This window comes from Zalophus californianus, chromosome 10 (genome assembly GCF_009762305.2).
Source record: "Zalophus californianus isolate mZalCal1 chromosome 10, mZalCal1.pri.v2, whole genome shotgun sequence".
NCBI classification, from domain to species: domain Eukaryota; kingdom Metazoa; phylum Chordata; class Mammalia; order Carnivora; family Otariidae; genus Zalophus; species Zalophus californianus.
Window position 1 is genome coordinate 83,657,758 of NC_045604.1, and position 12,712 is coordinate 83,670,469.

General features: G+C 44.2%; 1 protein-coding gene across 1 annotated transcript; it reads right to left on the bottom strand.

Moving 5' to 3' along the window:
- Positions 1–572: 572 nt before the first annotated feature.
- On the bottom strand, positions 573–7,619 carry RPS15A (ribosomal protein S15a). Its single transcript, XM_027613375.1, has 5 exons — positions 7,530–7,619; positions 6,340–6,477; positions 5,627–5,706; positions 1,907–1,992; positions 573–706 (listed from the first exon to the last, which is right to left on the bottom strand). The coding sequence occupies exons 2-5, from the start codon at positions 6,470–6,472 to the stop codon at positions 613–615; spliced, it is 393 nt and encodes a 130-aa protein (XP_027469176.1). The 5' UTR covers positions 6,473–6,477; positions 7,530–7,619; the 3' UTR covers positions 573–612.
- Between the last annotated feature and the right edge of the window lie 5,093 nt (positions 7,620–12,712).

Consider the following 12,712-nt stretch of genomic DNA (forward strand, 5'->3'; position numbering starts at 1 on the left):
CAGGTGAAGTGGCCCAGCAAACTAATTCTTCTCTAGTCCAGGAATACATTTGTGACAGGTTTACAGAAAAACTAGTTTTTAAAACGAGGTTTCATTTTCCTAAATGACGTCTTACCAACACATACTGCTAAAATGTTATTAACATGCCATCCAAATTTACTTTGAGATGCATCTTAGTGATTGTGGGCTCTGTCTGCTTCCTGCCTGCTTCCTTATGAGCACTTACACAGTTAACTGTAGCCAGGTCGTATCGTTAGCACAGTAAACAACTGTGCATGAAATGTGTATTGTCAAGCTAAAAACAGGAAAGGCACCACTCCTTCCAGGGTTAATATAAGACTCCAGAAGAGAAAGCATCACTACCTGGACCCCAACCCAGATTCAGCCATCCAGGGCTAGATACAACCTCCTCTGGGGAGCCATGACATGGATGGTGGGGTTAGCACAAGTCAAGACTTCCTTGTTCACTTCAGGGAAACAGCACTCCCCAGTTAACACAAAGGCTGTACACTGCTGCAGATGCTCCTGCTAACTCTGCTGTAAAGTTCAAAACGACCGAGTGAAGCACCAGAGTCCATTGAGGCATTTTATTTGCAAGTATGTATTACATCCCTAGAAAAAGAATCCCAGGATTTTCCCTCCTGTGTGTTTTCGTCTTGCTTCTTCATGGTCCATGATGCCAGCTGAGGTTGTCAGTACAATGAAACTATGGAGAGTTAAAAAAGAAAATGCTGGTGAGTTTTTCCTAAAAATAGTTCAACACAGAGCGGCTTTCTGGTACAGAAAAAGACCAACATTCATAAGTGCTTAAGACGCTTTCCCATAACAAGACGCAGAAACTAATACTGCCTACTTGGCCAGCAGTGCAGACATAGCTCCTGGGACCCAAACACCCAAATCCAAAGACCTCAGCTACACAACACACTCACACAGCCTTGCCCTCAGCTAACACCGAGAAACAATGCTGTTAAGCTTAATTGAAAATGAAGACTGAACTCCTTTAATTTCAAAATGCCACTTTCTGTTCTCAGGTAAGGAGACAGAGTTTAAAGCAATAAAGTGCTGCTATAAACTTGACTGAATTGTTTCTGCCACTTACATGATCACAGACAAGCTACTGTAAAGAGACAGTCAGGTGGACAATGGAAATCCCACTTGGCCTGGCTACCTCATGGGTTACTATGGGGATCGAGGTAAGACACATAAAGTGGTATGCCAACTCTGAGGCATTAACATCAGTATCATAATTACAATCAGAAATGACTCACTCATAGCACTGTACCTGTAACACAGTAACCATGAACTGGGAGTAAATTCAGCCACATCACCAAATATATGATTGGGGAGAGGGTGGGGGCTTAAGTTCTTAACCACAAACAGATAAGCACTTACTGTGTTGTGTCAGATACTGAAGTTCTTTACCAGAATTAAATCAGATGATAAAATAATTTAAGAGAGAAGAAACCAAGGCCATGAGCTACCCAAGGCCTCACAGCTTTAAACTAGGAAAGCAAGGATTTGAACTCCATCTCTTACCAAGAATGAAGAAATTGAGTTTCTCCAGAAGCCTAGGGTTCAGAAGTGATTCCAGCCATAGAACGGGATCACAATGAACACAGTATCAACTATATGCACTGAGCCAAAAGAGCAGACATTTAAGGGGACACAAATCTGCTGTCTCTCAGTTAGCCTGGACTCTCACAGGTCTCTCAGAACCTGAAGCCTAGCACATGAAATGTGGCAACACCTAACAATTAATCCTTGAGTCAAGACGGTTGGGGATGGAGACAAATACTACTATAATAACAACAAAAGCCAAACAAACAAAAAACTCAGCTCAAGTCAAACTGCACCCCAGCAATCTTTAGCATTGCTATTTTCTTTTAAATGAGGAAAATTGACTCACCCAAACTGGCGGGAAGGGAGCAGGTTATTCTGCCATTTTTCTAGATCTTTCAGTTGCACATCGAATCTGGGGCTGATCACTCCACACTGTAAAAGCATAAAAGAAAACATTGTTCACATCTTACCAATAACAGAGAAACTTAGTACACAAACAGCATTCAGAAACCAGCCAAATCAACATTTCATGGGTAACTATTCTGTGCCATCTTGATATGAATGTCACTTGAGGGGCGCCTGGGTGGCTCAGCCGTTAAGCATCTGCCTTCAGCTCAGGCCATGATCCCAGGGTCCTTGGATCAAGCCCTGCATCGGGCTCCCTGCTTGGCGGGAAGCCTGCTTCTCCCTCTCCCACTCCTCCTGCTTGTGTTCCTGCTCTCGCTGTCTCTGTGTCAAATAAATAAATAAAATCCTTAAAAAAAAAAGTCATTTGGAGTTAAGACTATTGCCTACCTAGGGAGAGAAAAACTATTTAAAAAGTCAACACATGATGTGGTGAGCACTGCATGTTATACAGAACTGATGAATCACTGAACACTGTATCAAAAACCAATGATGCACTTTACTTGGCTAATTGAATTTGAATAAATTTTTTTTAAAAATATGCAAGAAGAAAAAAAGTCAACAGAAGGGGTGCCTGGGTGGCTCAGTCAGCGGGCTAAGCATCTGCCTTCACCTCAGGTCCTGATCCAGGGTGCTGGGATCAAACCCCATGTCAGTAGGAGTCCGCTTTTCCCTCTGCCTGCTGAAACCCCTGCTTATGCTCTTTCTCTGTCAAATAAAATCTTTAAATTTAAAAATATAAATAAAGTCAACAGAAGAGGGAGAACCCAAGGCAATACAGGGGAAGGTCAGGTTCAAAGCGTACATCTCTACGGGCTAGGGAGCTGTCCCAGAACAAATGGCCAGATTTTAAAGAGGTTAAGAGACCAAGCCTTAAGACAAAATTATAGTCAAAATTTTTTTACATAGTGAGGCTGAAATGAATGAGGGTCTCAAGTCCTTCACCTATAAACTAAAAGTGCAAAATATTAGAATTTTTAAAAAACAAATTCCAGACACTAAACTAAAATCTAAGAACTGGTATTCCACATCAGCAAACTACCAGGATACATTTACAACCCCAGCCAAGATTTTCCAAACTAATCTGGCAGAATGGGTGGAAGGCAGGAAGAGCAGAGTTCTTAGTTATCCCACCTGTTTGCTACTGTGACAAAGCAACAACTATCTTCCAATGTGAGAACTCTACCTGAGCCTACTCTACTCAACTCTAATTCAGTTATATAAAAATCTTAAAACACAATAAACGTTCAAACATCTACTAGCAGGCTATTTGCTAGATCAACTGGGTTTACAAAGTAAAAGCTGAGGGAATCAAAAGACTCCTTCATTAGAGCTAAACATGACCCCAACCCTGCTCACATCCCTACTCTACAAATCACTCATACACTTGAAAGTATCAACACAGAAAGGTTCCTATTTATACACCAGAAATGGATCATGTGAGAATACTTAGGATTAGTACCATTAAAGTGTAAACTCCAGAGAACTAAGACAGCAGTTAGACACTTGTGTGCCCACATCTACACAAGTTCCAAAATACCTAAGAGGAAACTAAAGGAGACTATGAGGTTAGAACTTACTCAATCTTTTAACACAGTTACACTTCCACAAGCGGATCTGAACCCAAACAACTGAAAATGGCCCAAATCCTCTAAGTCAGAGGTTCACTCAGGTTCTCCTTTTCATGACATGATCTTAACAGCTACAGTGTCAACTGTCAAGGGCAATCCCACAATATGGACATAGGAATAGGGAAATACAGTCCTTTCTCCAAATAGACTCTTCTGAGGCCTCCACTCCACCACACCAGGGATTTTATTTATTCCAGCAGCAAAATCCCTCACTCAGCTAATAGAACTGAACCTCTCCCAAACCAGACAGATCTTAGGATGTGACCAAACCAGAATTCTCATATAATTTCTAACACTACTTTACTTTTCAGCCCCATTAAACTTCCACAGTATGGGGTATACCCATCTCTTGCATGAAGGTAACTACGGAAACACTGTCCTACAAAGGAGGAAAACTCAACTTCAGAGAAACTGAAAACTGGAATTTGTTTTACCCAACCAAAGTCAAATAGCTAGGGGTGCCTAGGTGGCTCAGTCGGTTAAGCGTCTGCCTTTGACTCAGGTCACTATCTCAGGGCCCTGCTCAGCGGAGAGCCTGCTTCTCCCTCTGCCTCTGCCTCTACCCGCCCTCGTTCTCTCTCTTCTCTCAAATAAATAAGATCTGGAAAAAAAAAAAGGTCAGACAGCTAAGGAGCAGGGTCTGGATTTCAACTACCTCTTAGCCAGAATGTTTCAAATTATGTTACCACAGAACAAGGATGCCATAAATGAGTTCCACTTGGGAAATTCTCGGCTCAAACTTATTTCTCATGTTTATTTCTCAAGTTTTATATATAGTGAATATTCAAGAGGAATTCGGTGCACAGTCCTTAACCAACTAAGATTTTTTGGGGTTTTTGTTGTTTTTTAACATCAAGTCAATCTCATGGAGGACAGTTTAAAGATGTGCTATAAACTACGTACTGGAACCAGCTCCTCCAATGGCTACCAACTTGTTGGGAGACTTTGAGCGTAACTCCTATCTCACTCAGGATCCCAACTCCTAAAATTAGGGAAAAAAAAAAAACACACCCTTTTCTACTTCAAGAACACGCTGTAAGGGTCAAAGTGAGAAACAATAGTGAATCCAAATTCTACTTTGGCGTTGGGAGTCTAAGGGCTAACAATAACAAAATACAGTCTCAAAATTAACTTGAAAACTCTTCTAACCCCTCGTAAAAACTTCACACCCAGTAGTTTTGATCTAACATTAGGTATCCACCCACACATGAAGCAAGTTCACTATATAGGGAAGCAACTTTGTACAACAAATTGTTGGACCAGGGAATAACCTTACCAATCAATCTGGCCCCTGCCACTAACCACGACTCATTTCTGGGCCTGTTTTCCCCTCATTTGTGTTGGACCACAGGATGTCAGGCTCCTTGTAAATCTGAAAGCTAGAAACCTGAACACAAAAAGCAGGGTAGCAATTCAGGGACCCTAACTTGTTACAGACACCTATCCCCAAAATACATGCAGTAAATTAAGCCACAAAGTCAAAAGATCAAATAGATCCCCTAGGTTATGCTGACAAGTCAAACTGAAAGGGAGTACAAAATTCAGACACCCATACAGCCCATACCAGCAAAAATATAAATATTAATATTGTTAGAGAACCACATTCAGTTCAAAAAACACAACACAAATCAGCAAAAGAGAGAAGGAACAAAGTTATTTACATCTAGGATTAAAGCCCCCCCCTTGGAAGGCGTTAAGTTCAAGCCAGTGGGCAGGCAGCAGACCATCCAATATTCAAACACCAGTACCATCAGGTGCTCCTTTCACCCCCACCCTCCAGCATCTCCCTTCAGATGGCCCATACCCCACAAACATTAGGTCAACTAACAATTCTAGATCAAATACAATCCTGGAGAAAAAAATCAATCAAAATGTGATATAAAAATTAATGATTTTAATCAACTCCCCTTTTTCACCTAGATAGAGCAAGCACACCACAAACTTGGTCTTACAAGGGAAATTACAACATGTTTAACACCATGTTTGATAATTCTTAAGAATCTTCGTTGTGGAAAATAGTCAATTCTTACCTTGTTTAACCTGCCCGTGAGGTTCACAACAATCTTCCCCGCTCTGTGATCATCAATGATTTCAAATTCGCCAATGTAACCTACAGAAAATAACTGGCTGTATTAAAAGGGCAGATATGAGTTTGAGAGACCTAAATATTTATGCTCTAGTACTCCCACTGTTGGCCTACTGGGTTCTTTCACATCATCTCAGTGACTGTTTCTCTAATCAGCTTTGGCAAAGACAGTTGCTCTGAATCAAAACTTTTAGAGCCTAATATTTTAAACTTAGGGGCCAACACCCAAAAACCACCCACTCTACAATTCTAACAGGGGGATTATTTTCCCCTTGCCCATCCCAAAGGCTAATTTGTGCCCCAAGACATGTAACAATTCTCCTTTCCATCCCAAAGCCCTTAGAAGAGCGCGGGACCTGTTCAGTGGCATGCTGGATGGCATGTTGCAGCTGCGGTACTACACAAAGGCCAGGTTAGCTCCCGAACTACTAGCAGAGCAAGAGTCACAAACTTCCTCCTTTCAACAGTCCTAACTTTCTCAAAATAGCTTCTGTCCAAGCTATCCTGTCCACAGCCCTACTCAACTATCTTAGCTCCCCAGTATGACTGCCACCTTGCTCCCCCATCTTCCCAGTCCTCTCCTGCACCCTTCATTTCTACACAACTGATTCCTTTAATATTCTCACATGAAAACTTAAGACACAACAACACACTTACCATGCTTCATCATCACAGTGAGAAACCGGACGATGACTTTGGAGCACGGCCTAATAAGAACCTGGCGTTTGCCTCTCTTCTCAGCATTGTTAATGCTCTTGAGAGCATCTGCCAGGACATTCATGCGCACCATTATGGCTGTTCAGAGGAGGAAAAACAGAGGTTTTACCAGCATTCTCAAATTCAAAAGGCACCCTATCATTCCAGTAGGAACACCTCCTTTTCTTTCTGCCTCTACCATTAAGTTGTCCTATCTCTAAGCAGACAGGTTCCCCAGCGCAATGTCAGCTACCAAAACAGTATCAACTACAGTCGGTCCGTTATTCAGAACGGGGCCCTGAGCATCACCGGGTATGTCTTCCAAACTTTTCAAATCCGGCAGCACCTGTACTATTAACACTGTCCTTTAAATCAACCCACTCAACGTCAGTCTTCTCCTAACATCCAAAAGATACCACTTTCACTAACACTCATAACAGAACGTCCGTTCTTGCGCCAGCCACCGTGTCCTGACAACAACCGTACCACAGTGGCAAGCAGAACTTTTTACTGCACCAGACTCGACTCCATCCTAATGGGCACGAACTGCAAGACATTCTAGTAACGCTGGGAAAGCTAAGGATGGAGGCCAAAGCATGCTTCAAGCCCCGACTCTAAGGATCCAACCTGTCTCCTCAAGCCCGATCAAGTCTCAAGGGAAATCCTGGAGCCCAGAAGATCCAGGTTAGTGCCCTGCAAACTGCCATCCCAGGCAGAATGCAGTCTTCCCTGCTCAGTGGCCTCAGCCTCCTAAGCTCACAGCGCGGCGGCAGTAATGGGAAGCTGCACAGCCCACGTCGGCCACCGTCCCCGATGCTTCCCGCCGCCCGGAGCCAAGGCGCTGCCCCAACTACTGAAGGGAGGTCCTGGAGCCGCCGACCAAGCTGGGGCTACCGCCTCTCCGAACGGTCGACAGCTCCGGTTCCCGCCAGTGCTGCGGCCTGAGCTTCATAGGCCGGCCTCCCCAAAATGCAGAGCGTGAGACGAACAGCATGACTCTCCCCTACGCCTGCCCAAGCCCCCGCAAGGGCAGCATCCTCGGCCCAGGAGGGCCGTGGCATCATCACACAGCACCGAAGTCGAGGCTCAGACTGCAGGATGGCCCGGATAGCCAACGGATGATGTTGAGCGGCTCAGACAGAGATACTCACCCGCACGGAAAGATGGCGGAAAAAGGACGGGAGCGGTGAGCGCACGGAGTTATGGGAAGCGGGTGGCCTATCGCGAGACTTTCAAAGGCGAGCCAAAAAAATACAGCGCCTGGTGGAAGGCGGACGAAGGGGCGGAGCCTCTTAAGGGGTGAGACGTAGAGAGTCGATAGAATCGACCGCTCCAGGGGAGACCAAGGGAAAAGATAGAGGTAACTTCCTTCTGGCATTTAATCTGTAAAAATGAAAAACTGAAAAGGGCCTAGATATTTGCTAATTTCTGTTGTAATAAGAGTTCAGCATTTAGAATAAATTTTTATATTTGGGTATTTATAATTGCGGGTCTCAAAGGACCCGAACAAATCGATAACTGCCCCTGAAGGGGGCCTTAGGAACTGGAAAGACTTGCTTTTCTCCTTACACAACTTTGTTTTTTCAAATCTACGTATAGATTATTTTTTCAAAGAAGTCAAAAATATTTTTTAAGTCGGCGCTACCTTTATGACTCTCCCTAACTTTTTTTTTTAAGATTATTTATCTATTTATTTGAGAGAGAGAGAGCGTGCACAGGAGCGGGGGTGAGGGGCAGAGGGAGAAGCAGGTTCCCCACCGACCAAGGAGCCGGATCAGGGGCCTCGATCCCAGGACTCTAGGATCATGACCTGAGTGGAAGGCAGACGCCCAACCGACTGAGACACCCAGGTGCCCAGACTCACCCTAACTCTTATAACTTGTTTACGGGGGCTCCAAAATGATTCTTTCTCCTTCTGGGATACAGTTTGGAAGAAGCCGCAAACGTTTCAAAATAAACACTCAGGGGCACCTGGCTGGCTCAGTCGTTAAGCGTCTGCCTTCGACTGGGGTCATGATCCCAGGGTCTTGGGACCAGGCCCCACGTCAGGCTCCCTGCTGGACGTGAAGTCCGCCTCTCCCTCTCCCACTCCCTCTGCTTGTGTTCCCTCTCTCCCTGTGTCTCTCTCTGTCAAATAAATAAAATCTTAAATAAATAAATAAATAAATAACTCAGGGTTGATTAAGAACTAACTTTGTTAAGTCTCTTACTTTCTCTGGGGGTTGATAATACTACTTCCCTCTTAAAAGTTATTGGGGGGCATCTAGGTGGCTCAGTTGGTTGAGGGGGGACTTTTGATCTCAGCTCAGGTCATGATCTCAGGGTGGTGAGTTCAAGGCCTGCCTTGGGCTCCTCGCTGGGCCCGGAGCCTACTTAAAAGAAAATGATTGTGAGGATCAGATAAGATAATGGGGCAAAGGGCTTGCCAGATGCCTGACATGTAGTAAATACTCAATGTATTTTGACAATGGAAACAACAGGGAGTTTTAGCTGTTGCTTGAATCCAGGGTCTGATACCCTGGGAGTAAATTCTGGCTCAGCCCTCTCTGCAGCTGAGTGACCTGAGGCTAGTTACCTAACATCTGAAATATTTGCAATAGCCTACTTACCTTGCTGTTTCATCCTTGACCTCCCTCTACCACCCGTTTTTCCCACATGGTAGCCAGAATAACCTTTTTAAAGCCTAAGTCAGATCATACAGTCTCCAAGGGCTCGCATCACCCTCAGCAAAATCCAGATTTCCTTATGAAAGCTTACAAGGTCCTCCGTGATGTGCACACCTGCCTCCAAGCACCAGCACACCAAGACCATTCCCCACCATTCTCCCCTAGCTTGCTTTTCTTTGAACACCCCAAGTATACTCCACCTCAGGGCCTTTGCATTTGCTTTTCCCTCTAACTTGAACCTTTCTTCAATTTGCCAGGAAGCTTGCTTCCCAGCTTTCCTCAGCTCTTTATTCAGTCACACACACTCACTCATAGAGCCTTCTCCCCGTTCCCCATAAGTCCATTGCCCTGCTTAAGTTTTCTCCATAGCACTTTCCACCTGAAATATTGGAAGTGTATTTACCTGTCTCCATTAAGTTCCAAGCAAGGACATATTTGGTCAGTATTGTTCATGGTTGTATTCACAGCTTCTAGAAAAATTAATCTGGTATACAATAGGCCCTTCATACATATTTGATGAATAAATGAATGGGCAAATCAGTTTCCCCATCTGTAAAATGGGAATGATGCTCACAATCACTTGAAGTTGCTGTGAGGATAGGTGAAATAATCCATATAAAAGAGATTAACACATTATAATAATGTCATATGGTGACAGATGGTAACTACACTTACAGTGGTGAACACTGTAATATACAGAATTGTCGATTCACTATGTTGTACACCTCTACTATAACATTGTTCATCAACTATACTTCAGTAAGAAAAAAATAAATTAACACAGAGTCTGGAAGAGTGAGGGCTAAATCAACATTAGTTATTGGTATAGTCTCTCACCCCACCACACCCCTACCACTTCTCAAATCCTAAATGAACCCTGATGGGCGCCTGCCTGGCTCAGCTGGTAGAGCATGTGACTTGATCTGGGGGGTTGTGAGTTCAAGCCCCACGCTCACTGTAGAGATAACCTAAATGAACCTTGAGGAAAGCAAAACTCTCAGTTTGTACATCTCCAGGATATAGAATTCTCTTATAATTTACATTACAAAAGGACCATTTGCTTTTTCATTTTTTATTTTTTAAGATTTTTTTATTATTTATTTGACAGAGAGACAGCGAGAGAGGGAACACAAGCAGGGGGAGTGGCAGAGGGAGAAGCAGGCTTCCCACTGAGCAGGGAGCCGATGAGGGGCTTGATCCCAGGACCCTGGGATCATGACCTGAGCTGAAGGCAGCCGCTTAACCAACTGAGCCACCCAGGCGCCCCTTCATTTATTTTTTAGAGAGGGGATGGAGGGAGAGAATTCTTTTTTATCAGTTTTTTATTTAAATTCAGTTAATTAACAGAGTATATTACTAGTTTCAGAGGTAGGGTACAATGATTCATCAGTTGCATGTAACACCCAGTGCTCATTACATCACGTGCCCTCCTTAATGTCCATCAGCCAGTTACCCCGAGGAGAGAGAGTTTTGGTTTTTTTTTTTTTTAAGATGGCTGTTAGGTGATGGATTTTTTATTTTTTTTAAAGATTTTATCTATTTGACAGAGAGAGAGAGAGTGAGAGAGGGAACACAAGCAGGGGGAGCGGGAGAGGGAGAAGCAGGCTCTCCGCTGAGCAGGAAGCCCGATGCGGGCCTCGATCCCAGCGCCGGGAGAGAGAGAATCTTAAGCAGGCTCCATGCCCAGCCTGGAGCCTGACTTGGGGCTGGATCTTGCAACCATGAGATCATGACCTGAGCCGAAATCAGGAGTTGGATGCTTTAACACACTGAGCCACCCAGGTGCCCTGTTTCTTTTTTCCTATTTGTTTTTTTTTTAAGATCTTATTTATTTATTTGACAGAGAGACAGAGATAGCAAGCAAGAGAGAGAGAGAGCACAAGCAGGGGGAGCAGCAGAGGGAGGGAGAAGCAGGCTCGCCGCTGAGGAAGGAGCTCGACGCAGGACTCAATCCCAGACCCCTGGGATCATGACCTGAGCCGAAGGCAGATCCTTCACTGACTGAGCCACCCACCCAGGTGCCCCTCCCATTTGCTTTTTTAATGAAAATTATTTTGATTAACTGATTATCTGTACACTTAATGTTTTGTTTACTAAAAATGTGGAGTTCACCTTAACTGAGGGCATTAGCAACAGTGGGGAGCTAAGAAACCCACTTTCCTTCAATAGCCTTCCTGTACATAAATAGAAAAATAGCACCATCCACTATCTCTTTATACACTTCATTCATTCATTCAACATCTGAGTGTCTTCCATGTGCCCCATGTTGTACCAGACCCTGCGGGGACAAAGATGTTTCTGACCTTTCTTTTTTTTTAAAGATTTTATTTATTTATTTGACAGAGAGAGAGAGAGAGAGAGACACAGCGAGAGAGGGAACACAAGCAGGGGGAGTGGGAGAGGGAGAAGCAGGCTTACCGCCAAGCAGGGAGCCCGATGTGGGGCTCGATCCCATGACCCTGGGACCATGACCTGAGCCGAAGGCAGAAGCTTTAACAACTGAGCCACCCAGGCGCCCCAGTGTTTCTGACCTTAAGAGGTTCAGATCCCAACAGGGAAAACAGACCTCTAAGAATACAATACCAGACAGTTTGCTATATGGGATGCCGATATGAAATGCTGTGGGGATGCAGAGTTGGCCTGGAAAGTTGCTAAAGATTTCACAGAAGTGCCATTTGATCTGTGTCCTGAATTGTGCTAAGGCTACCAAACTGCTGCTATGTGCTTCCTTTCTATGAACTCATAGAATCCTCAAAACAAATGTATAATGCCCCTCTATGAGATCTGTACTTTTACCCTCATTTCACAAATGAGATAACTAAATTCAATTTGAAACTGACAATTTGCTCTCAATTTAAAAAGTCAGGGGCACTGGGTGGCTCAGTCAGATTAAATGTCTGCCTTTGGCTCAGGTCATGAACCCACGTTCCTGGGATCAAGCCCCATGTCCGGCTCTCTGCTCCGTGAGGAGCTTGCTTCTGTCTCTCCCTCTGCCTGCTGCTCCGCCTGCTTGTGTTCTGTCAAATGTGTAAATAAAATCCTAAAAAAAAAAAAGGCAGGGGCTCAGTTGTTTGGGCATCCAACTCTTGATTTCAGCTTGGGTCACAGTCTCAAAGTCTTGAGGTCAAGCCACACGTTGGGCTCTGTGCTCAGCAGGGAGTCTGCTGGAGGGAGTTTCTCTCTCCCTCTCTTCCTGCCCCTCCCCCCCCACTCTCACTTTTGCTCACTCTCTCAAATGAATAATCTTATAAAGAAAAGTCAAAGCAAAAAAGTGGTTTCTTGTCTAAGCTACTAGGTAAATTACTTAATGGGGTTTGAATCTAGGACTACCTGATCCCAAAATAGGAAGGGTGTGTGGGGCAGTAGACGGCTCCAAGAACTAGGGGGGAATGGAATCCTATAAAGACAAATAGAAATCTCAGAATAGCTAGGCTGAAATTGGAAAACAGGGTGAAGGAATGGCAGAACAGAGGGCCAGTTGTAAATCGCCTCACAAGTTTGTGATTTATGCTGCAGGCAAACTGGAACCTGCTTGCTCAGAGATCTTCAAATAGGACTGTGATCTGACTTGTTAAAATGTTAACATGTGGAAGATAAACTGCTGGTAAAAACCAACTGGTAAAAACTCAAAAATCCCTTCACTTTTTTTTTTTCTGTAGACAGGGCAC